Below are 24,968 nucleotides of genomic sequence, written 5' to 3'. Positions count from 1 at the left end.
ACTCCACAACTTTATTAATGCAAAAAACCCCATCAATGTATTTTCACTTAAACAAGCAGCTGTTTTTTATGTGCATTAAAGCTATATAAAAATGTAACAGTGCAAATTCCTTGCTGACAGTTTAACCAAAAGGCATTTCCAGTGGAAATTGGCCAACATATCCTCAGCATAACCATGTATAATATCCACAAAACTTAAAAAGAGGTTATACACACACAATACGGTAATATTATGTTGAAGTGCAGTACGTATCACTCCGCGAGGCTCCTGCCTACGGTAGCTGTAATCCATCAAGCGGTGCGGCTTCATAGCTTAGCAAAGTCGTAGTGAAACATTTGACAGATTTTCGAGTGCCGTGTACCACATAAAATCGTTTCGAGGTCAGTAAACACAACCAGAATTCATACATAAGGCACACAGGGGCACTGTCGATTTTCAGAAAAATCAAAGGATTGATTTTAAGTGTGCCGTATTTTCCAAACAACACGGTAATAACGACGGCCCGATAGCATGCTCTACCAAAAATAGTGCTTTATTGTGTATCTGAGGGATGAAAACTAAACCAGTTCCACACCACTGAAGTTGCAGCATTTTTACAAACCAATTCTGGTTCATCCGTTTTATTTAACGATCCGCTTTCGCTCTTCTCATTCTGCGTCACCGCCATGTGTGTATGTAAACAAAGGCACTGCGCATGCGCGTTTTACCCATATTCTATCGCGATATTTCATTTTCCTATCGTTGCCAGAAATTACACCGGTATTACCGTGAACGGTATGATATAGCCCAGCCCTATCGCCAACCGTTCCCATTTTATTACGGTGTATCCATATAAATGGTCCACCCTGTACTTTAACCTAAAAATCAGGACCCATTATTGAATCAACAGCTTGTGTCTTGCCTTTAAAGTAACATAACTGATTTTTACTCCACTAGTTTGCTCGTTCTACACCCTAGAGGATGTTGTGTATAGTATTTAAATACAGCGACTTGTTTCACTCAGGAATACTTAAGCTTTTATCCAACTTTAATGTGGCCCAACCTTTATTTCTGCATTTGCTTGGGTGTCTCCTAACGGGGTGGCAAGTAAGTGAAGGCGACCATCAGTTTTCCTTTTCAAAACGGTTTTGTTGCATTGCTAGATGTTGTATATGACAGTGACTGATATTGGTCATTATCCAATTCAAATAAACTTGAGTGTTAAATCACCAAAAATTTATATCTTCTTATATCTCTCCCCTGTATAATATCAGTTAACATTTTGATAGACAAGTCCATTGTCTCTCAGATTCTCTCTGGCTCCTGATTATCATCTAAGGGCTGGGTTTCTTTGGCTGTTGTCATGGAGCCCAGCCTTTGAGCAGCACAAACAGAGGTGTGTGTGTGTGTGTGTGTGTGTGTGTGTGTGGTGTGTGTGTGCTTATGTGGTTATGTATACTGACTTTCTTTCTGTACCTTCACAGTGTACTGTGTCAGTGAACTGAGTGACTCATGGATGAAGATGAGACTGAGTCGGAAGTGAGTAGGGGAGAAAAAGAATATATAAATAACTAAAAGATCAGAAGGATGCCTCCAAAAAGGAAAAACGATGCTATAATTCAGGCTGAAGATGGTGAGAAGATGTTTTAATGCTATTATAGGGAAAACTGACTCATTCATTCATTGCTATATTTATTTAAACATTTGAATCTAAATGGCTGTATTCATGCATCTGTTCAGTTGGGATGGAGGTGGATGCTACATTGGACAGTGGGAGTGAAGGTAAGTCATATGGGACAATTTTTCTGTTTTGAAAATGTTTATAGCTTTTAAGGCATTTTCGGCCCTTTTTGTCAGTTCTTATTGTTGATGGTTGTATTTGTTCAGGGACATGTTATTGCATTTTCAATATCAAACCTTATGTAAAAAAAATAATATATATTTGTATGTGTGTGTGTGTGTGTGTGTGTGTGTGTGTGTGTGTGTGTGTGTGTGTGTGTGTGTCTTAGATGAGGCCAGAAGGAGAAGCAAAAAGATAAGAGCCAAAGCACAGCGTAAAACCAAACAGGTCAGTGATGATGAGGATGATGAAGAAGATGAAGATGAGGCACCGAGGAAAAGGGGACGAAGGAAGAGGACCAAGCCCCAAGACAGTGACCAAGACGATGAGGAAGACAAACGAAGGGTGAGACAGAAAGGAGCCAAAGCTTCCAGGAGGAAAGCTGCAAATGAGGAGCGTGATGAGGAGAGCGAAGAAGATCAGGGTAAAAGGAAGAAAGGAGGAAGAGCGGCTTCCAAACAGGAGAAAGAGGATCAGAATAAGGAGAAGAAGGGAAATGTTAAAGGCAAAGACGAGACAAATAAAGGCAGTGAGAAGGACAAGAAAAAGAAGAATGGAAAGCAGAGCAGGTGCAGTATTCTCTGAGAGCTGTATTTCACCTACGGTTTCGTCCATAAGTATTTACAGATATAGGTATAGTTTTTTTTCTTGGCTCTGTAAATTACCACTATGAAATTTAATTCAAACAACTCAGATGCAGTTGAAGTGCAGACTTCCAGCCTTAATTTAGTGGGTTGAACAAAATAAATTGCATAAAAGGGACGAAAGCAATTTCTTTAAACACAATCCCTTCATTTCAGGGGCTCAAAAGTAATTGGACAAATTAAATAACTGAAAATAAAATGTTCATTTCTAATACTTGGTTGAAAACCTTTTGCTGGCAATAATGGCATGAAGTCTTGAGCTCATGGACATCACCAGATGCTGTTTTATTTCCTTTTTAATGCTCTGTCAGGCCTTTACTGCAGCGGCTGTATGTTTTGGGTTATTGTCCATCTGTACTATCAAATGCCGCCCAATCAATTTGACCGCATTGCTGGGACGGGATTGCTGTTATCAAATTCAAAACGTGCTTCAAAATGGTACATCTTCACAGTTACACATCTGTTGTCTTTGTTCCATTGTGAATAAAATATGTGTTTATGAGATTTGCTACTCAATGCATTGTGTTTTTATTTACATTTTACACAGAATCCCAGCTTTTTTGGAACTGGGGTTATTAAGTGAACACTGCAGCGTGTGCAGTTAGATTTAGATCTACTAATTAACACCACCAGGAAAGCTTTTCTTGAGGTGATGAATCGTGTGAGAATTACGCCTTCTAAAGTCATTGCGAATGACGGTTGCTTCCCTTTGGCAGCTCTCCAGCTTCTTCCTCTGAAGACCAGTCTGATGAAGAGTCGATGTCAGAGGGAGAAATCGCTGCCCTGAAAGAACAAGTAGAAGAAAAGAAGAAGCTGATTGCTACATTAAGGAACAAACCTTGGCGGATGAAGAGGAGGCTCGTACTGCTCAAGTAAAAATTAAAACAAAACCGTAACTTCTGTTCATTAAAGATGTTGTTTATTTTGAGTGCCTTTTTAAAATTGCTTATTACTCCATTTTTGCTGGTGCACATTTTCTTTTAATACCATGTGAAGTTGGACATTTATTATTAAATCTTGCTCACTGCTACTTTACCTGTTTGGTACTTCCACTCATCACTGCTCGACTATACAAACAGACAAAACTACTTTAAAAAAATGTGTTTTTAGACAGGGCAAAGCATGTTTCTTCTTTTGAGTCCTGCAACCTATGAAAATGTTTAGATCTAGGCTTTTATTCATCTACAGTGCATCTGGAAAGCATTCACAGCACTTCACTTGTTCCACATTGTTTTACAGCCTTATTCCAAAATTCCAACATAATCTGTAAATGGAAGAAGTTTGGGACCACCAGGACTCTTCCTAGAGCTGACTGCATGGCCAATCTGAGTGATCGGGTAGAAGGGCCTTAGACAGGGAGGTGACTGAGAACCTGATGGTCATTCTGACAGAGTTCCAGTATTGTTCTGTGGAGAAAGGAGAACCTTTCACAAGGACATCCATTTCTGCAGCACACCACCAATCAGGCCCATGTGGTAGAATGGCCAGACAGAAGCCACCTGAATGCCAACTCTTTGGCCCGTCATGTCTGCATCATCATGCAGACACCTGGCCAATACCATCCCTACAGTGAAGCATGGTGGTGGCATCATCATGCTGTGGCGATGTTTTTCAGCAGCAGGAACTAGAAGTGTTATGGACCTCAGACTGGTCTGGTTTATGTTCCAGCAAGACTACCTAAACCCTAAACGCACAGCCAGGATAACAAGAGTGGCTTTGCGACCGCTCTGTGAATGTCCTTGAGTGGCCAACTCAGAGCCCAGACTTGAAACACAGTCATCTGAATATGCCTGTGCTCCCCATCCAATCTGATGGAGCTTAAAAGCTTCTGAAAAGAAGAATGGGAGAAACTGCCTAGAAATAGGTGTTTCAAGCTTGTAGCATCATAATCATAGAGACTTGAGGCTACAATCATTGCTAAAGTATTGAGCAAAGTGTGAGAATACTTACAGTACATGCATGTGATTTTTGCAAGAATTTCGAGGAAAATTTTGTTCACTCAACATCACAATGGACATATTGAATGCAGAACTTTTAGGTAAAAAACCCCCATGAACTTAATCCATTTTGGAACAAGGCTGTAACATGACAAAATGTGAAACAAGCAGTGTTGGGACTAACGCGTTATTAAGTAACGCGTTACAGTAACTACGTTATTATTGTGGTAACGAGCACGGTAACTAGTTATTATGCCAAAATCAGGAACGCGTTACTCGTTACTGGGATTTAGATAGGCTCGTTATTCGTTACTTCTTACGGTGGCTATCGCGGAGCTTCCACGGATTCAATAACATTAGCAAGTGGTGGAAGCCAGCAGGTGGATGAGAGAAAGGGGAGGCAAGAGGAGAGACCCGAAGCGGCCGCCCGTCCGAGTGTCAGGTGAACTGAACTTCAGGTAAGAAGTTATGACCTGCAGTCTATCTGGGTCAGATATAAACCAAGTTTAGTTGGAGTTTATTTTCGTTGTGCTGACTTTTTCGTACTGCGTGCTAGCTAGCATGACGGGGTTTCTATACAGCTGGGTGGTGCTATGTTACTGATGTTGAACTTTATTTTGTTCATACAGTTAATTATTAGAGTTGCCAACCGTTCCCTAAAAAATCTCGTATTCAGAGAAATTATTACGCATTTCGTATTTAGGTGAAAAGGAACAGTTTGTCCCGGACTTCAGCTACAATGAAAAAGGCACAAAGCTGGAGTTATTCTGTCTTTGCTGCACAGCTGCCTCTTCTTCTCTCATTCTCTCCCCTCCCTCTCCTGTTGCTACTTTAATCATGAAACTGATCAATGATCAGCTGATCGGCTTTTCCCTCTTGTTTGTTTATCGTCCACTTTGCGCCAGAAAGAGGAAACCACCGGATGTCGCGTTAAACAACAGCAGCAAGTTTGATCAGCTGTTGTTAGAATTTATTTAATATTACTTTCTAGTATCAGCTGATGTTTGCTGGAGCCACAGCTGTAAAGCTGCTGGTCATGATATCGGTTTGTATATCTGGTGAGTGGGAAACATGAAGATGAAACCAGGAGATGTCCTTACTGAATCATCAGAGCTGAACAGGTGATGGAGAAACAGGTTTACCTTTTAGGTGACATGAATGAGTTGAAGGGAAGTTATGAACTGTTTCTGAGAGATAAATAACACCAGGATCCTTTTCTATGTAGCTGACAGCTGGTAACTGTGCAGGGGCGGATCTAGCAAAGTGTTGCCAGGGGACCAGGTAGGGCATTAACAGGGAAAGGGGGGCACAAAGAAATACTTTCTTATTCTCATTTCAAATGTCTAGCTTTTAATAAATAATTATCTGAATCTTACAACAAATGATTGATAGATTGATACATATATACCATCAAGACTGTGTACATCACTGTCACAACAGTGTTTGTTTTCATTCAAAGGCTTTATGATTTTTGCTATAATGGCGGGCCGGTCTCTAGTCAAAATTCCCGGGCTGATTTTTTGTCCCAGTCCAGCCCTGTATGCAGCTCATCTGCAGTCTGGTGTTACCTACATCTTCCTATTCGGAAGGCAGAATTTCTGAGTACAATCAAAAGCACCACGACTGCGGTTTTTGTGTTAGATGTAAAAGGCGCACATGACGCTGTAACGTAGGCTAGAATCATGGCGGCGGTCAACGACGGTCCAGGCGTGGGATTTCTCTCGTGGAAATATGCACATTATTTTTTCCTTTGGTAGGTGGCACAGTGCACTTGTGGCAAGTAAGCAAGCTAGAAGACTGGCACTCTTGCTGGGTATCCAGTTAGCAACACATTAACAAGAGAAGTCTGAGTAAAACCAAAGTTACTTTCCCTAGTAACTAGTTACTTTGAAAGTAACGAGTAACTTGAAGTAACTAAGTTACTTTTGATGGAAGTAACTAGTAATGTAACTAAGTTACTACTTTGAAGTAACTTACCCAACACTGGAAACAAGTGAAGTGGTCTGAACACTTTCTGTCTGAGCACTGTATGGAAATTCTGCCCTTCGTGGAATTTGTATACATGACAACAGGTTCCTATAAAATCTCAGCACGAGCCAAGCTGGCTGTATCTCAGCCTGTTAGATATGTTAGAAGACAGCAAACTGTTCTGGCTTCCCAGCCAGGGCTAAGGCTTGTGTAAGTCAGTGTGTGTTTGTGAGGTAAGTGTGTATGTTTGTTATGTATGTAGGCAAGTTTCTGGAAAGGGAACATGATAGCCGAGTTGCCTTAACTTTTCATGAGCTTGACACTGTTTAATGCATGTTGTTGTGGTGAGCTGACCTCCTGCTTGCTGTGTCTTCCTGCCAGTGCTCTTAACATATGCAGCGTGTCATCAATCAGTAAATCATTCCAAACCTGTTGTTTGTACATCCTGTTCACTAACTAAATAATTAATTCACTGAGTAGATCATGATTTTCAGTTGGATGTGGGCATGGATGGTATTTCATTGCTGTGCATTTGTGTACTGCCTGAAACAGGGAGGCCCAGGAGTTTGTTGAAAAATTTGAAGGTGCTCTCGGGAAAGGAAGAGGCAAGAAGTTATATGCGTTTAAAGTCATGATGACCAAGGTAATGTCCTCACTGAGCAAAATGCATTGATTTATAATTTGAGCAATATTGTTTAAGTTTGCTTCTCTGCACTCTCCCCTAGAAACTTATCAAGTTTAATCGGGACTTTGAGAACTTCAAAACAGCATGTATACCATGGGAGAGGAAGATAAAGGAAGTAGAAAGTTGGTACCACAAAACCAAATAATCACTAAGCTATAATCTTACATTTGCTAATAAGCTGTCCTCACAATTATGTATTTTCACCCCACCCCCTTCCCCCCAGGTCATTTTGGATCATCGGTGGCATCTTACTTCATTTTTCTGAGGTGGATGTATGGCCTGAACCTGATCCTGTTCGGGTTCATGTTTGGTCTGGTGGTGCTGCCAGAGGTAGGCTTTGTCTTTATGTATGCTAGCAGGCAATAGCTAATGTGGCAAATGCTGAGCTCTCTCCATCCATCTCTCCATCCCTCTCCTCTGCATTTAGGTTCTCATGGGTCTCCCCTATGGCTCCATTCCCCGGAAAACTGTGCCACGATCTGAACAGGACACAGCCATGGACTTCTCAGTGCTCTTTGACTTTGGTGTGAGGATCCTAGCTTCATGTATCCCTTAATTCATTTTTCCTCACACACGAGCTCTCTTTTTTTCCCCCAGACTGGCTAACAGTAGTTTTTGCCCTTATACCAAAGAAAAGAAAAATCCATTTTTTATTTTTATTTTTTTTAACTTTTGATAATGTTTTGGTAAGATCTGGTGACTGTGGATGCCATAAGAGTACAGTTAACTCAGTGTCAAGTTCAAGTATCCAGCCTGAGTTTCTTGTTCTTAGATGAGGGGAGCAGCACCTGCTGTTGTAGCTCACCTGCTTCAAGGTTTAAGATGTTTAGAGAGGCTTTCTGCATATCTTGGCCTTAGTTGCCTTTCTATCAGCTTAAAGGCTTCTTGCCATTCTCCTCTGACCTCTGGCATTGAAACAGCATTTTATCCCAGAAAATTACAGCTCACTGGATATTTTCGCTTTTTTGGACCATTCTCTATAAACTCTAGAGATGGTTGTGTAGGAAGGCACAAGTTGATCAGCAGTTTCTGAACTACTCAGACCGGCCTGCTGGCACCAACAAGAATTCCTGGATCACTTAAATCACTTTCTTCTGAATTCTGATACTCAGTTTGAACTTCATGGCAGCACGATGGTGGTTAGCACTGATACCTCAAGGCAAGAACAGTCATGAGTTTGACTACACCATCTGGGTGGAGTTGGGTTAATTAGTGCTTCTAAATTGCCCAAATGTGTAAGTCTGAATGGTTGTCTGTCGCTCTGTGTTAGCCGTGTGTCAGGGTGGCAGCCTGTTCAGGGTGTACCCTGCCTGTTGCCCTATTTTAGCTGGGATAGGCTCCAGCGCCCTGTGACCCTGATAAGCAGAAGAGAATGAACATTCGCATGTTAGCAATGTAGATAGCAGCCTTTACACCCTCAGAGATGATAGCATGGCTGTTTCAGTCACCATTTTGATATTTTCTAATGTTATTTATACATTGGTGTGGTGAGAAACTTACCTTGAGTACAGACTGTATTTGTATGTATGCGTGACTATACCTTTCTGTTTCTCATCAACAGGGATACTGCAAGTACTCTATTTTGTTTTATGGCTACTACAACAACGAACGAAACATTGGCGTGCTGAAGTTCAGACTCCCTCTGTCATACCTGCTCACTGGTGTTGGAATATTTGGATACAGCCTAATGGTTGTCATTAGAACGTAGGCAAGACATATGCGGGCATTCAGATTAAAATCATGTAGAAGTTTGTTTTGTTTTTTTAGGGTTTCTTTATCATTTCTTTTTGTTTGTCTCTTCAGGATGGCCCGTAATGCAAATGAGGGAGGAGATGGGGGTGATGAAGGAGAGTTCACCTTCAGCTGGAAGATGTTCACCAGCTGGGACTACCTCATAGGAAACCCCGAAACTGCAGATAATAAGTACGCCTCCATAACCACCAGCTTTAAGGTTAGCGTGTGTGTGTGCATGTTGGAGGATTTTCAGAAGGAAGTTTTCATATGTGGTGTAAATAAAATAGGTCCATGTTGGGCATGTCATTCCCGCTGCCAGCAAACACATCCCACTTGTTAATTTGCCACTGATTTCTCCATCCCCTATAGTGTTACAGCGAAGAGAGAGGTGCGAGCATAATGTACTCCACGTCAACATTTTCATATGCTGAGCCCCAATTTAAGATGGTTAATCATAAAAATCTACTTAATAAGGAAAGTGGGAAAAACTGTCCTGGCACCATTTGCAGGGAGATTTAAACTTCTGAAATGTGAAGGTGCTAAATTGTGTAACTTGAGACTGAAAGAGATCTTAAGTACTTCTTTATTTGTAATGCAGGAGTCCATTGTAGATGAAAAGGAGAACCAGAAGGATGAAAACATCCATCTCCAACGTTTCCTCAGGATTCTGGCAAATATTATGATCCTGTGCTGTCTCGGTGGCAGTGGTTATCTCATCTACTTTGTGGTGAAACGTTCTCAGGATTTTGCTAAGATGGATCCAGCGTCTCTCACGTGGTTTCAAAAGAACGAGGCAGGTTTACACTGAGCACATGGTGTTCTTTTACAGAATGAGGTTTCCGACACAAGGAGCGGTGAAAAGTTGGGAAAGTTGAGGCTTGAAAAATAAATTTTTACATTCTGTCTTGTCTTTTGTATCAGGTGGAGTTTGTGATGTCTCTATTGGGACTAGTGTGTCCTCCACTGTTTGAAACCATCGCAGAGTTGGAAGATTATCATCCCCGTATTGCCCTTAAGTGGCAGCTGGGGAGAATTTTCGCCCTCTTCCTGGGAAATCTTTACACCTTCCTCTTTGCTCTCTTTGATGAAGTTAATGACAAGGTATGGCTGATGTGCCTTCATGCATTAGTTACAGTTGCATTTATACACTGCTGTGAAAAGTAATGTACACTGCAGATATCTTGGTTTTTTGCATATTTGTCACACATGTTTAGACACATTTATGAGGACAGAAAATTGACATGCCACTGTACTTGTGTTGACCAACAGTCACTTATGGGGACAAAATGTGCATCCCCACAACGTTGAAGGCACTTTTGAGGCTCAAAATGTGGTTTTAGTGTCAGGGTTACAATTAGGTCATGGTTAGGTTTAGGCTGAGGATTAAGGTTAGGCATTCATTTTTTGATGATGACGGTTAGGGTAAGCGGCTAGGGAAAGCATTATGTCAATTAGATATCCTTGCTAAGATATGAAAATGAGTGTGTGTGTGTGTGTGTGTTTGTGTGTATGTGTGTGTATGTGTGAAATATTGCCCCCTAAACCTCATAGCCGGTTATGCAGGTTTTGTTTTCCTCAGTCAGATCCTGGCTACTGTTCCTGTGTTTGTGCTAAATTAAGCGACAGTGGTATCGGACCTTTAACTCACATCTTAAGCAGAAAGTGAACAGTCCTTCCCAAATTCCCAATAATCAGTTCTCTTTTAAATCCTGGAAACTACATTGATGTGTGTATGAAATATGCTACATGAACACTGACACCTTAATTTTTCTTTGATGCATTAAATGTTTTTCAGCTGGAAACGGAGCAGGAGCTCAAGAATGCCACTGAATGGGCTATACATGAGTACAATGCCAACTACAGCTCCTACTACAACACGACGGATGTGCCTCCACTGGTCGTGAACCCTGCAGATGCTGTCAGAGGACCATGTTGGGAGACTGCAGTGGGAATAGTTAGTAGAAGCTTTATGTATAACAGTGCTGAGGGAAACACATTACAAAGTACTGCATTACTGTAATTACACTAAATTGTGTGTAACACAATAATTACATTACAGTTACTCATAAAATCATCGGTCACAATTTGTGTTGCACACGTTCATTCACAACCTGCATAGTTAAAAAATAAATCTCCAAACTGGTCTATTTATCTATGCTAGCGCAGTGATCAGGGCAACATTGTTTCAATTTGGTAGGGGTCATAGACTCTACATATGTTCTGCCCATGATGACTAATGTAAATGTTCCATGTAATCTTGTTACATAGGTACATTATAAAATGTGAATTTTCTGATCAAACAAAACTTATTTGATTGGTATATATTTAGTTCATACCTTAAAAATTAAGTATTTGAATAAATAAACATTTGATTTTAAGTATTTGGGGACATGGACAACATCACAATTCTTTCTTTTCTTTATGTCTTTACTTTTACCTTGCAGGAATTTGTGAAACTTATCGTATCAGACATGCAGGTAACCTTTTTGACTATCTTGATCGGTGACTTTGCGCGAGCTATCATTGTTCGCTTCCTCAACTACTGCTGGTGCTGGGACCTGGAGGCCGGATTCGTGAGTACTCCTAATTGTGTGTCAGTGGGTCACAGTGTCCCGTGCCCTTAACATATGTTCGTCTTAGTTTGTTTGACTGAAATAATGTCCTGCTCATCAGCAATGTTTGCAGGGAACAGGCCTCAGCAGGCCTCAAAACTGATTGTTGCTCAATTGCCGTTAACACAATTAAAATAAATAAATAAATAAATAAAACTTTTAAGTCTGCACTTGCATCACTTGTCTCAAGTCCTGCATGGGAATTTAAGGTGATTGTGTCAGTTTAAGTAGTGGTTATGTCATTATCATTCAGGTATTACTGAACACATGAACAGAGGAGGAGGTGCAGACTTTCTGCTTTAATTCAAGGGGTTTACCACCGCAGTTCGTAATGCATCTACATCAACCTGATACTTTGCAATGACATCTGGCAAGACAGGTGATCCTGAACATAGAATGAAACAGGACACTACAATGAGAACTTAATTACAGAGTGAGAGAGAGAGAGAACAACAAATGCAAAGTGTATTGACCTGCTGTTTATTAATTCAGGAGAACATGCGAATCATGTTGTTTGTGTGTTTATTCCAGCCATCATATGCAGAGTTTGACATCAGTGGGAATGTGCTGGGGCTTATCTTCAATCAAGGAATGATATGGTGAATTACTCCATCGATGATTTTATTTTCTGACTCCTTTCTGCTTCACCGGAGATTCTCTAATGAGATGAATGGCTCACTAATAAGCTTCCCTCTGCTGAAACACAGCTCATGTTTCTTTGATCCGCCTATCATTAATGCAGCAATCACAAAATCTCTAATAACACTAATTACACTATTCAGTGGCTGATTAGTTTGAAATTGCATCGTGATCTTTTTTCTTTTTGAACAGTGTTGCTTAATATGTTGTTTTTCTTAGGATGGGAGCATTTTACGCTCCAGGTCTGGTGGGTCTGAATGTGCTGCGTCTCCTGACGTCGATGTACTTCCAGTGCTGGGCAGTGATGGCCTGTAATGTTCCTCACGAGCGAGTTTTCAAGGCATCGAGGTCCAACAACTTCTACATGGGCCTGCTGCTCCTCGTGCTCTTCCTTAGCTTGCTTCCTGTCGTTTACACGATAATGACCCTGCCCCCGTCCTTCGACTGTGGTCCATTCAGGTCAGTATGAGGTTAAAATAAGAGATCTAAGGTGGTGCATGAATATCTTTTTTCTTTTTCTGCAGATTAAAATTTTTTATTCGGTTAATAATCTGCATGAACAAGCTTATTCAGATTCACTAGATGATCATTAACATAATTATTAGAGTCAGCTTAAAGAATGAACATAATAAAATTTTTTAATCTGCAGCGTCTTGGAAGGTTTCTCAAGCATACTTCTGCATGCATGGTTTTTTTTTTGTTTTTTTTTTTTAAATCCAAGGGTTAGTAACAATAATGATAACAGTAACAATATCCCCCCAGTGGTCAGGACAGGATGTACGATGTGGTTATGGAGACTATAACGCAGGATTTACCAGCTTTCATAGGGACCATTTTTACATATGCCACCAATCCTGGACTCATCATGCCTGCCGTCCTCCTCATGATGTAAGTATAATTTAAATAATAAGTCAAATATGGCTTCTGTACCTGCTAAATGAAGATACATTTTTACATTTTGTGTGTTTTTAAGCGTGCATGATAAATGTAAGAAAACAAATGAAACCTTTTGTGCACTGCTAATATATTTAAGGTTGCCTACACAATCTTATTATTTATTTAGAAAAACAAATTGTGTGCATTTCAGTTGTCTCTATCTTAGTGAATACTGATAATGTGGTGATGTTACCCTTACGATGTCTTTTTTGACACTACCACACAGTGGCAGCAAAAGTCAGCCTTTCTTGGAGGAGTACAGTGAAAATGTGGGCCGTGATAATCGGAGGGTAGTCTTGGTTGGTCTCTATGGAATGTGTTTGTCAGATACCCAGATTAGGATCTGAAGAATTCAGAGAGTAGAGAGAGTTTAAGGTGTCTATCTGTTCCTGATTTTGTGGTGTGGCGGATCACATTGTCCTAACTGAGTGGCACTGATTTTGAGGAATTCACTTTAGCCCCACATCACAACAGAGTCCCCTCAAGGTGCTTTATATTGGAAGGTAAAAACCCTACGATAATACAGAGAAAATCCCAACAATCAGATGACCCCTTATGAACAGGCAATGGAAAGGAAAAACTCCCTTATAACAGGAAGAAACCTTAGGCAGAACCAGACTTAATGAGGGGCGGCCATCTGCCGCAACCGACTGGGGATGAGGGCAGGGAAAGAGGACAAAAGCAGTACCAGTGGCATCTATAGTTGTGGTGAAGATGTGGTCAAGTAAGCAAACACATTTTACAGTTAACAAACAATCTCTTTTCTTAATAAATTTAATTACTGTGGTCAGCTGGCAGGTCTAGTTTCTGTACAGGTGCTCCTAAAGAAAGGACCAGCTTTAATCCTCCATTTAAATTTAAATCCACAAATAAAACATGTGTGCTGTCCTGTGGATTTTTTTTGTTAGTCTTTATCCTTGTTATAGCTCTTAATGGGGAAAACGCATGCTTGTGAATATTTTTGTGGTAGTTGCCGTACAAACATCTCTGTCATCTCTTCTCACAAGCAACAAGTTTCCCTGCAGACAAACCCAACCTAGCTTTCTTGCTTTTTACACCTGGCTCAGTATTTTGAATTTTCCATTCTTCCATTTGTTTTTGTGGCCTACCCCGTGGCAGGTGGCTACAGTGGATACTTTTTGTGCTGTCTTTCTCATATGCATGTAGCTGGCCTGAGCCCTGGAGTGGTGTATCTAAGCAGGCATCTTAAGTTTCAGGAGGCTATTCATTAGCTGCTTTTCAGTGTAGTGGCATCTTATTTGCTCACCCTAAGCTTTCTGGCAAGAAAACCAGTGTTTGCGAACAGTGTTTTGTTTCCACTCTGACATTATCACATTACGTTTGGGTAGATAACAAAGAGCAGATAAGCTACCTGTGCAGCTTATGAATTTAACAACAGTTCTTTTAAACTTGTAACTGATGAGGCAAAGTAACACACGTCATGGCACCCAGACAAAACATAAATTTGCCTAAAATTTCCATGATCAGTGCATGTACATAAACACAGAACAAAATGACAAAACAATATGATCTATCACTGTGTGCAAAGCCTGACTGTAATCTAATCCATCTGCAGTGGCACAGTAAAAGACTTATACTGTGTAACAGGTTGGCCATCTACTACCTTAACACAGTGTCAAAGGGATACCAACAGGCAAACCTGGACCTTAAAAAGAAGATGAAAATGGTCAGTATGAATTTCTCTTAATTTCCCTTATTTAAGCAAAAGTTCAAGATTAGATTCAAATCAAATGACTGTCAGGTTTGTTGGTCATCACTTCAGGCCCGAGACGAGGAGAAGAACCGCAGGAACAACAAGGACAGCACTAATCAAGTAATGAAAGACTTGGAGGACCTTCTGCCAAATAAATCTCTAATACCGCCTCCCACTGAGGAAGAGCCGCCTCATGGTACACTCACATACATCTTCAGCTGCATATACTGTAGGATAATTAACACCCCACTGACCTGACCACGTTTTCCAACTCTCAATCTGTCTTTTTAGATATTGTAATTGAGAAGGGAAGCAAGTCTACCAAAATGAAGCCAGGATCAGCGGGGAAAGGGGTCAACCTGCAAAAGGAGGTGTCACTGGCTGCCCCAAACCCCAGAGGGCCAGTAGCCCATCCTCCTCGGGCACGGGGAGGGCCTCCTGGACATCTCAGGGGCCCTCTACCTGGGCCTGGCAGAGGGAGAGGTCGGGGCGCTCCTCCAAGGACATAAGAAGCATGATTCACAGTTACAGATATCTGCTAGGATGGCTCCAGCTGCATATGGAGGAGGAATCAATTTTGGGTTTACTGCAATGATGCAAATGAACACAAATTTCATAACATCATTTTTTATTGTAATTTTATTATATGAATGAAAAGCATTCAATTAGTATTTTCAACATGGTAGATGAGACATCAGTCATACCTAACACTGGAAAAAGTCTGTAGTTACTGCAGCGACTCAGTTAAAAGATACAGAAATGGTGTGTTATCTGTGTCAGTAGTATTACAACTGCAAAAATGTCAACAAACTCTATGTCTCAGCAACTTCTACCAAGAACTCGGCTTTTTTTCCTGTTTACTACAGTGGAATCAGTCTACAGTTTACTGCTTATCTATACAGACGACTGATTTCATGTGGAAATCCCTGTACATAGTTTTTAAAGTGACTTTCTAATTTTTTGCATGACATCTATTAAAATGTTCTATTTATGAAAAATTGCCATTTACGGTGTAACTAAACTATCAAACACACGAGAGGCAACACTTCAAAGAACAATCTGTTTACAAACCTGTACACTGGAGGACCACCATAGATAAAAGTCATGTAACCCTGGTGGTATATGACAAAAATAAAGAAAGTCTGTGCAGAAAATGGAATAAATATTCACAAAGTGGCTACAAAACATGCAGGTGCAGCATGATCTAATGATCTGACTCTGGCTGATGGTTTAAACGGGAGAAATGTAGACTGGCAGTATCATGAGCTCTTCTGTGATATTCTGATTGTGACTGCCTTGATTTCAGTGTACTCCTGCAGTGCATATTCCCCCCTGAAATAAGAAAAACAAGCACTACTAATTAAAAAGAGAAAGAGTTTACTAGTCAAGTTGCAGTGCATTGTTACAAAGTCTCAAAGCAACGATTACGTAGTTGTTTGATGGACATTAATGCAGCAAATGTAAAGGTTAATTTCCTTAGATTTCAAAATGGCAACACTCACAGTTCTCTCCCATTCCCAGACATCTTGAAGCCACCAAATGGACACTGAATACTCATGGCATTGTAGCAGTTCACCCTAGAATTAAAGCAGCATTAGTTTCACCTTATTCCTTAAAAACAGGCATACAATAGTAGTAGCTGCACTATTCCAAAGTCTAATGGGACTTTAAGAGAGGCTTCAGTTATCATGCCCTGTGCAAAGGATGTGATCCATACCAGACCATGCCGGCTTGCAGAGCAGAGGAGACTGTAAGGGCTTTGTTGATGTCATTAGTGAAGACTCCTGCTGCCAACCCGTATTGTGTGGCATTGGCTCTCTCGATGACTTCACTTCTGCTGCGGAAACACATAATCTGCTGCACTGGGCCAAATATCTGCAAGAGGATGGTAGAGAAATCTTACAAAAGGAAAAAAATGAGCAGTAGAATTAGACCATGTATTTTAATATGTGCTCCACCGTTGGGGGTGTGAGTACCTCTTCTTTAGCGATACGCATATGGTCTCTGACATTTGAGAACACGGTGGGTTGGATGAAAAGTCCCTGCTGACCCCCTGGAGAGCCACCGCACTCCAGAGTTGCACCTTCTCTCTTCCCGCTTTCTATTAGCTCCATTATCTTATTAAACTGCTTCTGGTCGATCTGAGGAAAAAATAAACAAAGCTCATATTATTCTGACCTGTCTGACTTGTTAGTTGGTGTAACAGTATTCAGGCCACAGTATACCTGTGGTCCCTGGTCCACGCCTGGCAAGAGTGGGTTTCCCAGGACTTTGGATCTGGCTTTCTCTACACTGCGGCGGACAAATTCCTCGTAGATTGGTTCCTCTACAAACACCCTGGATCCTGCCAGACAGCACTGGCCCTGATTGAAGAACAGACCACTGTGTGCCTGCTCCACTGCGTACTCTACTGCAAGACATATACACAGAAAAGCCACCTTTAACTGCTGGTAGTTGGCAGATTTCTTTTTAACAACAGATGCCCTTCGTGACACGACCCCAAAGGGATTCTTCTACTCCCAGGTTCAAACAAGGGATCATTCACTTGTTAGGGAAAACCACTACAGTAAGATAATGCTACTACAAGATATATCATATAAAGATATCAAATCTAAAAGAAAGATTTATACATCACAAGTGTGACTTAATATGGTGCTGCACTTTATTTGTTCAATTCAGAAATGGTTAGACATGGTAAAGGTATAAAAGAATATGACATTTAAAGAGAGAAATGTGACGTAATCAAGTGAAAAAAAGGTCCCACTCACAGTCACAGTCTGCAAAGACAATATTGGGATTTTTTCCACCAAGTTCCAGTGTGACTCTCTTCAGGTTGCTTTCACCTGCAGCCTTCTGGATGAGTTTTCCAACCTGGCAACCAGTGACAACCATGTGAGCCGCATGGTTACAGTAAAGGAGTTCATTTGTACATGAGTGAAATGCACAAAACCAGAAGAGAGCAAGCTGTTCACACAGACACACTGTGCTGAGATTTATACTAACAGCAGTAGATCCGGTAAAGGCTACTTTGTCTATATCCATGTGGTGAGAAATGGCACAGCCTGCTGTCTGACCATAACCAGGCAACACATTAACCACTCCAGGAGGAAACCCAGCCTGAACACAGAGAGTTGAAAAGAGAGCCACTCAGTCATCTTCTTTAAGTAAGAAATAGACTTGCGCCAGTTTTTGCACTTATATAATTGCATATAATTGTTGTGGGTGATTAGTAATTTGAATCTAACTACCTCTTTGATGAGTGCAGCCATATGCAGAGCTGATAAAGGGGTCTGTTCAGCTGGCTTGATGACTACAGTGTTCCCACAGCACAGAGCAGGAGCAATCTTCCACACGAACATCATCAGCGGGAAGTTCCACTAAATGCCAAAGTGCAAACTCAATTTTCAGTTTTCGCTTCATAAGACTTTTTGGTTTAAAAGATTTATGTGATAATGAATGTGACACAATCAGAACCAATCAACAAATTATCTCAGGTTCAACTAAAAAACAGGTTAAAACATTTTTTCACCACATTCAGGACCATTACTTTACTCACAGCTGGCTGAATGTAAACACTGAAAAAACACAAAAACTTGGTAACATAAAAGTTGAATGTTTGCCATCCTTTAGTGTTTATTTCACTTACAGGAATAATCTGACCACATACTCCAATGGGCTCATGCCGTGTGTAGGTAAAATATTCTCCATCTAAAAAACAAAAAAAGAAAAAACACACACAGTTCATTTATTATAGCACTGAATGCATCCAGATTTTGTTGTGCTGATGGTTTCAAATATGGAAACACGTGTAACCTCTGATCTAAATCAAAAAAATGAATTTAACTCACCTACGGGGATGGTTTTTCCGTGAATCTTGTCTGCCCAGCCGCTGTAATATCTCAAGGTCTTGATTGTAGCCATCAGATCTACAAAATATGCCACGAGGAAAACTTTGCCACAGTTTAGAGCTTCTAGTGTCTGGAAAACAAGAAAAAAAGCACACATAGCGTCATAATAATCCAGTCGTGATGTTTTGTGGAGCAACATTTACTGATGATTTACTTCAGGTACGTGTATGTGTGTTTCTCACCGCTAGCAAGAGCCGGTCTCGCTCCACCAAGTCGGCAAGTCTGTTAAGTAAATGGCCTCGGTCTGAGGCATCCATGGATCTCCACGGTGATCCCATCTGGAAAGCAGCTCTAGCACTCCTCACTGCTTTGTCTACATCGTCCTGTTATTAGCACAAGTTAAGGAGGTTTCCACCACAATCACGCCAGATCAAGTTTATGTGTTTACTTGAAAAATTTGCTTTAAGGAGATTCCCAATCTACACAGCACACACATTAGACGTTGTACAAAAAAGTGCTCACAATGTAAGTCATAATAATGCTCCATAAACATTCAAAAGTTTTTCTTGTAAAGCTTTAAAAAAGCACATCTAACTTACTAGCGACGTGTAAAATACTCACTGAGTCGGCCTCCTCCACTTCACACAGCAGCTTCTCGGTGGTGGGATTATACACAGGAATCTTTCTGCCACTGCATGACTCATGCCACTCGTTACCGATGAACACCTGATGGTGAAAGATAGAGACAAAGATTGTGTGATATATCCCCCTCACTCTTTGACTTTACAGTGATAAGCACACAGTGTAGGGTATCATCTCTGAATGCTGTTCCAGGTAATTACTGCATCCTAACTGATAAAGGACTGGTAAATATTTCCTATATTCAAATTATTTCATCTTATAAATATGCTTTACTTCTTGGCTTGCGGCTTACCTTAGTGTAAACAATTTGGGGGTTAGCAATTGGAGTGGGCAGTGCATTTGTCTCCAATCCATCTGCATTCTGGGAATTGTGGTCCTGGTGGTTGAACCCATTGCCAGACTGATGTTCATAACCATTGGCTGGCTGGGAGCTCAAGCTGTAATTTTTTCTTTCTGAAAAAAACAAAAAACAGAAATGGAACACAATGTTGTTCAAGTCTCTTTGTCTGATTAGGTGTGTGAATACACAGATACATACACACACACGTGATTGCGAAAGCTAACATTTGGGTCACTGAGTGAGGATAGTAACCCTGTGCACACGATGCTATCCCAACCCAGTGGAGTAAATAGAAACTGTGCCAAATTAGTTATTGGCATTGTCAGCTTTTTTAAACTGGACGGTCAAGGGTCATGACCATGCACTGACATGGTTTGCTGGCTCAGAAGAATGGACTAGACCTTAATTAAACTGAGAGAATCTGAGAACATCTCGTGCTGTGCCAGGGCAAAATATGAGCAGAGGTGCATTTCACTGTAATTGCTGAAAAACCTGATCATGCATGGGCTCATATGGAAGAAACAAGTTTAATTAGGGCATCGTGGATTTCTGTGTCAGATAAAAGACAGTTTGAATATGTTACTATATCACTTGTATAATTTTATAGAGAAGCCTGACAATAGATTATGTATACATAACTATGAGTCGATATAGCACTTATAAACTTTTAAATCTGGCAAATTAAGGCTATTACTTTTGAACATTTATGTCTGTCACAATAATAATAATATAATAATAATAATAATAATAATTATTATTATTATTATTATTATAAAAACACTTTTATCTGGTCTTTCAACAAACATTAGAAAATGGTTGTGGAATTACATTACGTAAACATAAAAAATTGTGCTACCTGTGGGTGATGCTGAAGCAGTTCCCCCCGACTGGTGTATTCCCACTCCGATCACAGGCATGTTGCAGCTGCTCTCTCCTTCCTCTCGGCGTCAGCTGACCGGAGAGTCTCCGAGCTTCTTTATATACTTTCAGCTCTCAGCGTCAGAAAGCAGAAATGTGCAGGATTGCGCGCTGTCACAGAAGAATTTCTCCTGGGTCATTTGAGGGTCTGCCTGCACGTGCAAATAACCATTAAGATGGACCCAATCTCAGTTTACCTCATGTGTCCCGGGAGGCGGCAAGCTCACTAATCATCTGACGTGACAATGGAAGTACAGTATGGTTAGACACATTTTTAATTATTAGCCATTTTTGTAATCAGCAGGAATTTATCAACTTGACAGTGTTTTAAGTAATTCTTCTACTTCACTATTTTTATTCCTTCACTGCAATTTGAATCCTGCAGATTTACTATTACTGCTTATTAATATTTTACTCAGTTAGAAAGCTTCTAGTACACTGGCAATAAATAATAAATAAATAATTAGCACCATCTATATCAGAATACTGATTGGTGGTAATATAAAGGGACTCTGTGGATAATTTTAACACCCCTGAGTTACATTTTTCTGCCAAGCTAAGATTATTATGTTATCTTACCTTGTTAAATCTTTGTTAAATCTTTCTGTGCATAAATTTTCCATTTCAAAATCGCCTTATTTAAGCACACTTCTAAACATTTACCAAGATAATTTTACAATACAATAAACTTTTAGATGTTGAAGAGGAAGAACCAAGCCCTAAAATCTTGAAAATCTTGAATTTGCCATCAGTATTACTTCTGTCTTCTATGAATCAGTTCAGCCCAGTTGCCTGGTTAGACCCACCTCCAAGTCAACAAGCATAATTGGGAAGATGTTTGCTTTGATAAGGGGCCTCCTGCTGCTTCACTGTCTCCCAGGAACAATGTGATCACATAATTTTGTCTGGTGTGCCCATTTTCTGTCTCGATATACACACATCCTTTTGAGAATTATCCCCTTTGACAACACAACCTGATTTAACCCTCATTAAACAAAGAGAAGATTTGTAGAGCTGCATCTAGTGTTGAAAACATAGTGAAAACCATCCTCCCATACTAATGCGTTCACCTCTTATTTGTCACACACTTGACTTGAAGCCTTTTTCTATGAAAGAGTTTGGACTGGAAATACAGCACACTGTAAATAAGTAACCTAGATTCTGTTGGTCTACTTATCTCCAAAGGGTTTGTTCCTCATTAGGGAAGCACATAGTCAATGTTGATCAACACACTGATCCTAGTGTCAGGTGGGGTCTGCGTAGGTTAGCTATACATTGAGCATGTACACAAACTCAGACGTTTTGAATGGAGTATTAGATCTGTAACTCTGGCCTTGTTTTAATGTTCGAACATATGCAGCACAATTGCTTCATAGAAATTCTACCATCCAGAGAGTCAATATGTGTCTACCAGAGTTAAGGACAAAACTGGACTGCCTCTGTCTACACAGGATGTGGATCACCAGGTCAAAGGAGCTGTCGGTCGGCCTCAGAGCCCGTTAGGGCTATTTATTTGTCGAATTTATTAGAAAGAGGAGTAAAAATGAAAAAAATGAGAGGTAGAGGAATGCAAAGACTTGTGTTTGTAATTTACTGCATTGTTCTGAAATCAGGTGAATATGTCATTCTCTTAGGATTAGTAAATATTCCCAACATGAAGCACTAATGATTTAATTCACAGCCTAAATATATGCAGCTACATGTCGTAAGCAGCAATGATTTGGGAATGCATGTCACTGGACAATCAGATGGAGAGCGCTCCCTTGTGACACATTACAGAAATTACATTGTTCATACCAGGGGTCCAGTGCAGGCAGATCACATAGTGTCATAATTCATTCTCAGTAAAAGTCTGGAATTTGCACTTCAAAGGTTTTACTGCTCACGTCAGTGTATAAAAACAACACATGTAGTATGGGATATTGCAACCCCCACATGGCCTAGGTGAAGACACTTCTCACTCCTTTAATAATGCAGATGACTAGTGATGACATAAACACAGCGAAGTACATGTCTTCTATTTCTATTACCTATAGCGTGCCACAAGGTTCTGTTTTAGGGCCTTTTCTGTTATATCTGATGGCTCTTCAGCACGTTTTGAACATCTTTGAGGACATTTTTTTTAATCACTGCTACATTCAGATGACATTCAGTTATATATCTCTTTTAGGTCCCAAGATAATTCTTAGCTACAGATCCTACATCAGTGCTCCAACTTAACGAAGAAAAAGCAGAAGTCCTTATTTGTCCCCTGACAGATTTAAGTCTAAGATAATGGAAACTCGGTCCTTGTGCCACATTTGCTAAATCTTCTCTCTGGAACTTTTGTCACGGTTGCAGCGGCAGACATGTGGAGTGGTGAACGAGAGACCCAAAAGCTAGGCACTGGCTTTGATGTGAGTGAACTTTATTTTCAAAATGGTGAGAATACAGACTGCGTGGACATGGGAACAACAGAAACTAAGATAAACCTAAACTGGGAAAAACGTACTAAACAAACCTGAAACCATGACTCGCAGAAGAAAATGCGGAAAGTCACGCAGAATGATATGCAGGATAACACACAGTGCGAAACACGGGATGGCACGTGACATGACACGGACATGGCAACAGGGAGGGAACACAGAGACGTAGGACCAGGGCAGGCACAGAGACACAGAACAGGAGGAGCTCAGAATACAAAACAGAAACCAAACCATAAGAACAAGAAAATCTTAACAAGAATTAACCTGAAACATAAGATAATAATCAAAACCACTGAGTCCACAGACTCAGGGCCATGACAACCTTGGCGTAACCTTTGCATGTTGGACGTTCATGTCAAATCGCTTGCTTGTATTACTTAAGAAATATTTCCAAGTAAAGTCTCACTGTGTCACACTCTGAACTGGAAACTGTTATTCATGCATTTATTTCATCATGTATAAAATATTGTAATTCATTGTTTGCTTGTCAGAGCAAGTGAACAATGAATTACTGAACTTGAAATCTGTGGACTCAGTGATCGCCTTCATAAAACAGCTAAAACCTCATCTTTTTACACTTGCATTTGGTTAACCTTTGTTTCTATTCTCTGGTATTTTGTTATAAAGAATTCTGTAGTTTTTGTGTAAAAATGTGCTATGCAAATACGTTCTTACATGTGAGTCCACGCCAGCACATGACCTTCACAATCTGTTCCCATGTTTTAAGGTCTTCCCCTCATCAAGAACACCTCAGCTAAGTCGGGCTTGTGAGCGCTAGTTAGCTTTGTTGTCTACCAGCTTAAAGTTAGCTTTTTTTTTGTTACAGTTTATAAGCTTTCTGGATGGTGGATAGTACTTGGACATGACACCACTGAAAAGTCTGGCTTGATTAATTTACTGACTCTGGAGCCATCCATGGCAGCTTATCTAGCACAAGGTGTGCACAGCACTGTATGTTTTATTGAAGCTTGCTTCTGCCACTGAAAAAAACTTTTTGTTGTCCTGGAGTAAGATTATTTTCCCTCAAGAGGGCAGTGTCATCTGCCACTGGGGAGATGACGCTGCTCTCTTGTGAGACAGGAACCAATCTCTCAGTCAGAGAAACTAGTTGGCTCACTCACCTCCAGACCTCTGGAGAGAATGTGTATTAAATATTTCTTAGGTAACTGCAGCAACTGTTCAGGTTTTGTCGCTTCAGTGCCCAAACAAAGGTGGTTCAAGGTCACTGGGTAAATGATAATGTTGCATACATTAAAGAAAGCATCCTGCATTTGCCTAACTCAAAAAAGATCTGAGACCTTGGGTAGAGACACACATCCCTGGGAGTGTTGCGTCAAGAAATGGTATATAATAAAATCAAAAAGAACAGGAAAGACAAGGGACATTCCCATCAGTTGTGGTTCCAGGTCAAACAAGGTCATTTCATTTTAGCAGAACTTCGGACTCACTTCTCTTGCTTGTGTTCAGTCACCTTTGCGTAGTAACCTGGAAGCTTCTGCAGCTGTTCAAATTCTCAAAAAGCTGCTCCAGCACCTCCTTTATTACTTCCTTCATCAACAGAACTGGACTATCCTTTGTGAAAGGGAAGGAGAAAAATAAACGAGTATAACTGATGAGTGATGCAGCTTATCCATCTTATTAGTGGGATTTTACAATTTTGTGCCATCCATCCTCCTGCCTGTAACCTGGAAATCAATCTAAGTGCACCAGCAGGTCCGTTACTAAAATGTATCTGGAGGACAGTGGAGGGGGAGAGTGGAGGTAGGGGAGCTGTAATGCATACTTTGCAGAAAAGATTAACAGGATCAACAAATCTTAAGATCCTTTATGTTTGTAGATTATTTTAGTTCAGCTGTGTTCAATGTTCAGCTGTCTGATCATATCAGTTTTGTATTTCGTCAAACTGTTATATTTATCTGACATCTGAGGTCATCAAATTCAGTAGCAGGCGGTTATAGCAAACCATAATTCTTATACTTTAAGCAAAATATCTGTTACCCCCCACTCCTTTCACTGCAAGCCTCTTCGTCAGCTCCTCGGCCTGTATCTATTGTGGGAGGTATTAAA

At 40.5% G+C, this 24,968-nt stretch overlaps 2 protein-coding genes across 2 annotated transcripts; one reads left to right on the top strand and one right to left on the bottom strand.

Annotated features, from left to right (window-relative positions):
- The first annotated feature begins 1,480 nt into the window (after positions 1 to 1,480).
- tmc2b (transmembrane channel-like 2b) lies at positions 1,481 to 15,280 on the top strand. The gene is made up of 20 exons (XM_084946537.1): positions 1,481 to 1,612; positions 1,720 to 1,761; positions 1,989 to 2,388; positions 3,180 to 3,335; positions 6,921 to 7,011; positions 7,094 to 7,175; positions 7,277 to 7,383; positions 7,481 to 7,579; positions 8,615 to 8,757; positions 8,857 to 9,004; positions 9,386 to 9,580; positions 9,709 to 9,888; positions 10,583 to 10,741; positions 11,232 to 11,360; positions 11,931 to 11,998; positions 12,258 to 12,497; positions 12,801 to 12,926; positions 14,583 to 14,661; positions 14,758 to 14,884; positions 14,980 to 15,280. Exons 1-20 carry the CDS (start codon positions 1,567 to 1,569, stop codon positions 15,195 to 15,197), a joined length of 2,835 nt encoding a protein of 944 aa, XP_084802663.1. The 5' UTR covers positions 1,481 to 1,566; the 3' UTR covers positions 15,198 to 15,280.
- A 615-nt stretch (positions 15,281 to 15,895) lies between these two features.
- LOC146375888 (aldehyde dehydrogenase 1A1-like) lies at positions 15,896 to 20,477 on the bottom strand. The gene is made up of 14 exons (XM_084946536.1): positions 20,375 to 20,477; positions 19,471 to 19,631; positions 19,158 to 19,262; positions 18,779 to 18,919; positions 18,537 to 18,666; positions 18,335 to 18,396; positions 17,937 to 18,065; positions 17,692 to 17,805; positions 17,457 to 17,559; positions 16,914 to 17,098; positions 16,665 to 16,829; positions 16,406 to 16,563; positions 16,191 to 16,265; positions 15,896 to 16,020 (listed from the first exon to the last, which is right to left on the bottom strand). Exons 1-14 carry the CDS (start codon positions 20,433 to 20,435, stop codon positions 15,948 to 15,950), a joined length of 1,662 nt encoding a protein of 553 aa, XP_084802662.1. The 5' UTR covers positions 20,436 to 20,477; the 3' UTR covers positions 15,896 to 15,947.
- Between the last annotated feature and the right edge of the window lie 4,491 nt (positions 20,478 to 24,968).

This window comes from Perissodus microlepis, chromosome 12, assembly GCF_051167445.1.
Source record: "Perissodus microlepis isolate ML-2025 ecotype Zambia chromosome 12, ASM5116744v1, whole genome shotgun sequence".
In the NCBI taxonomy this organism is placed as follows: domain Eukaryota; kingdom Metazoa; phylum Chordata; class Actinopteri; order Cichliformes; family Cichlidae; genus Perissodus; species Perissodus microlepis.
Note: the sequence above shows the minus strand (reverse complement) of the source record. Positions and strands in the feature narration are given on the sequence as shown.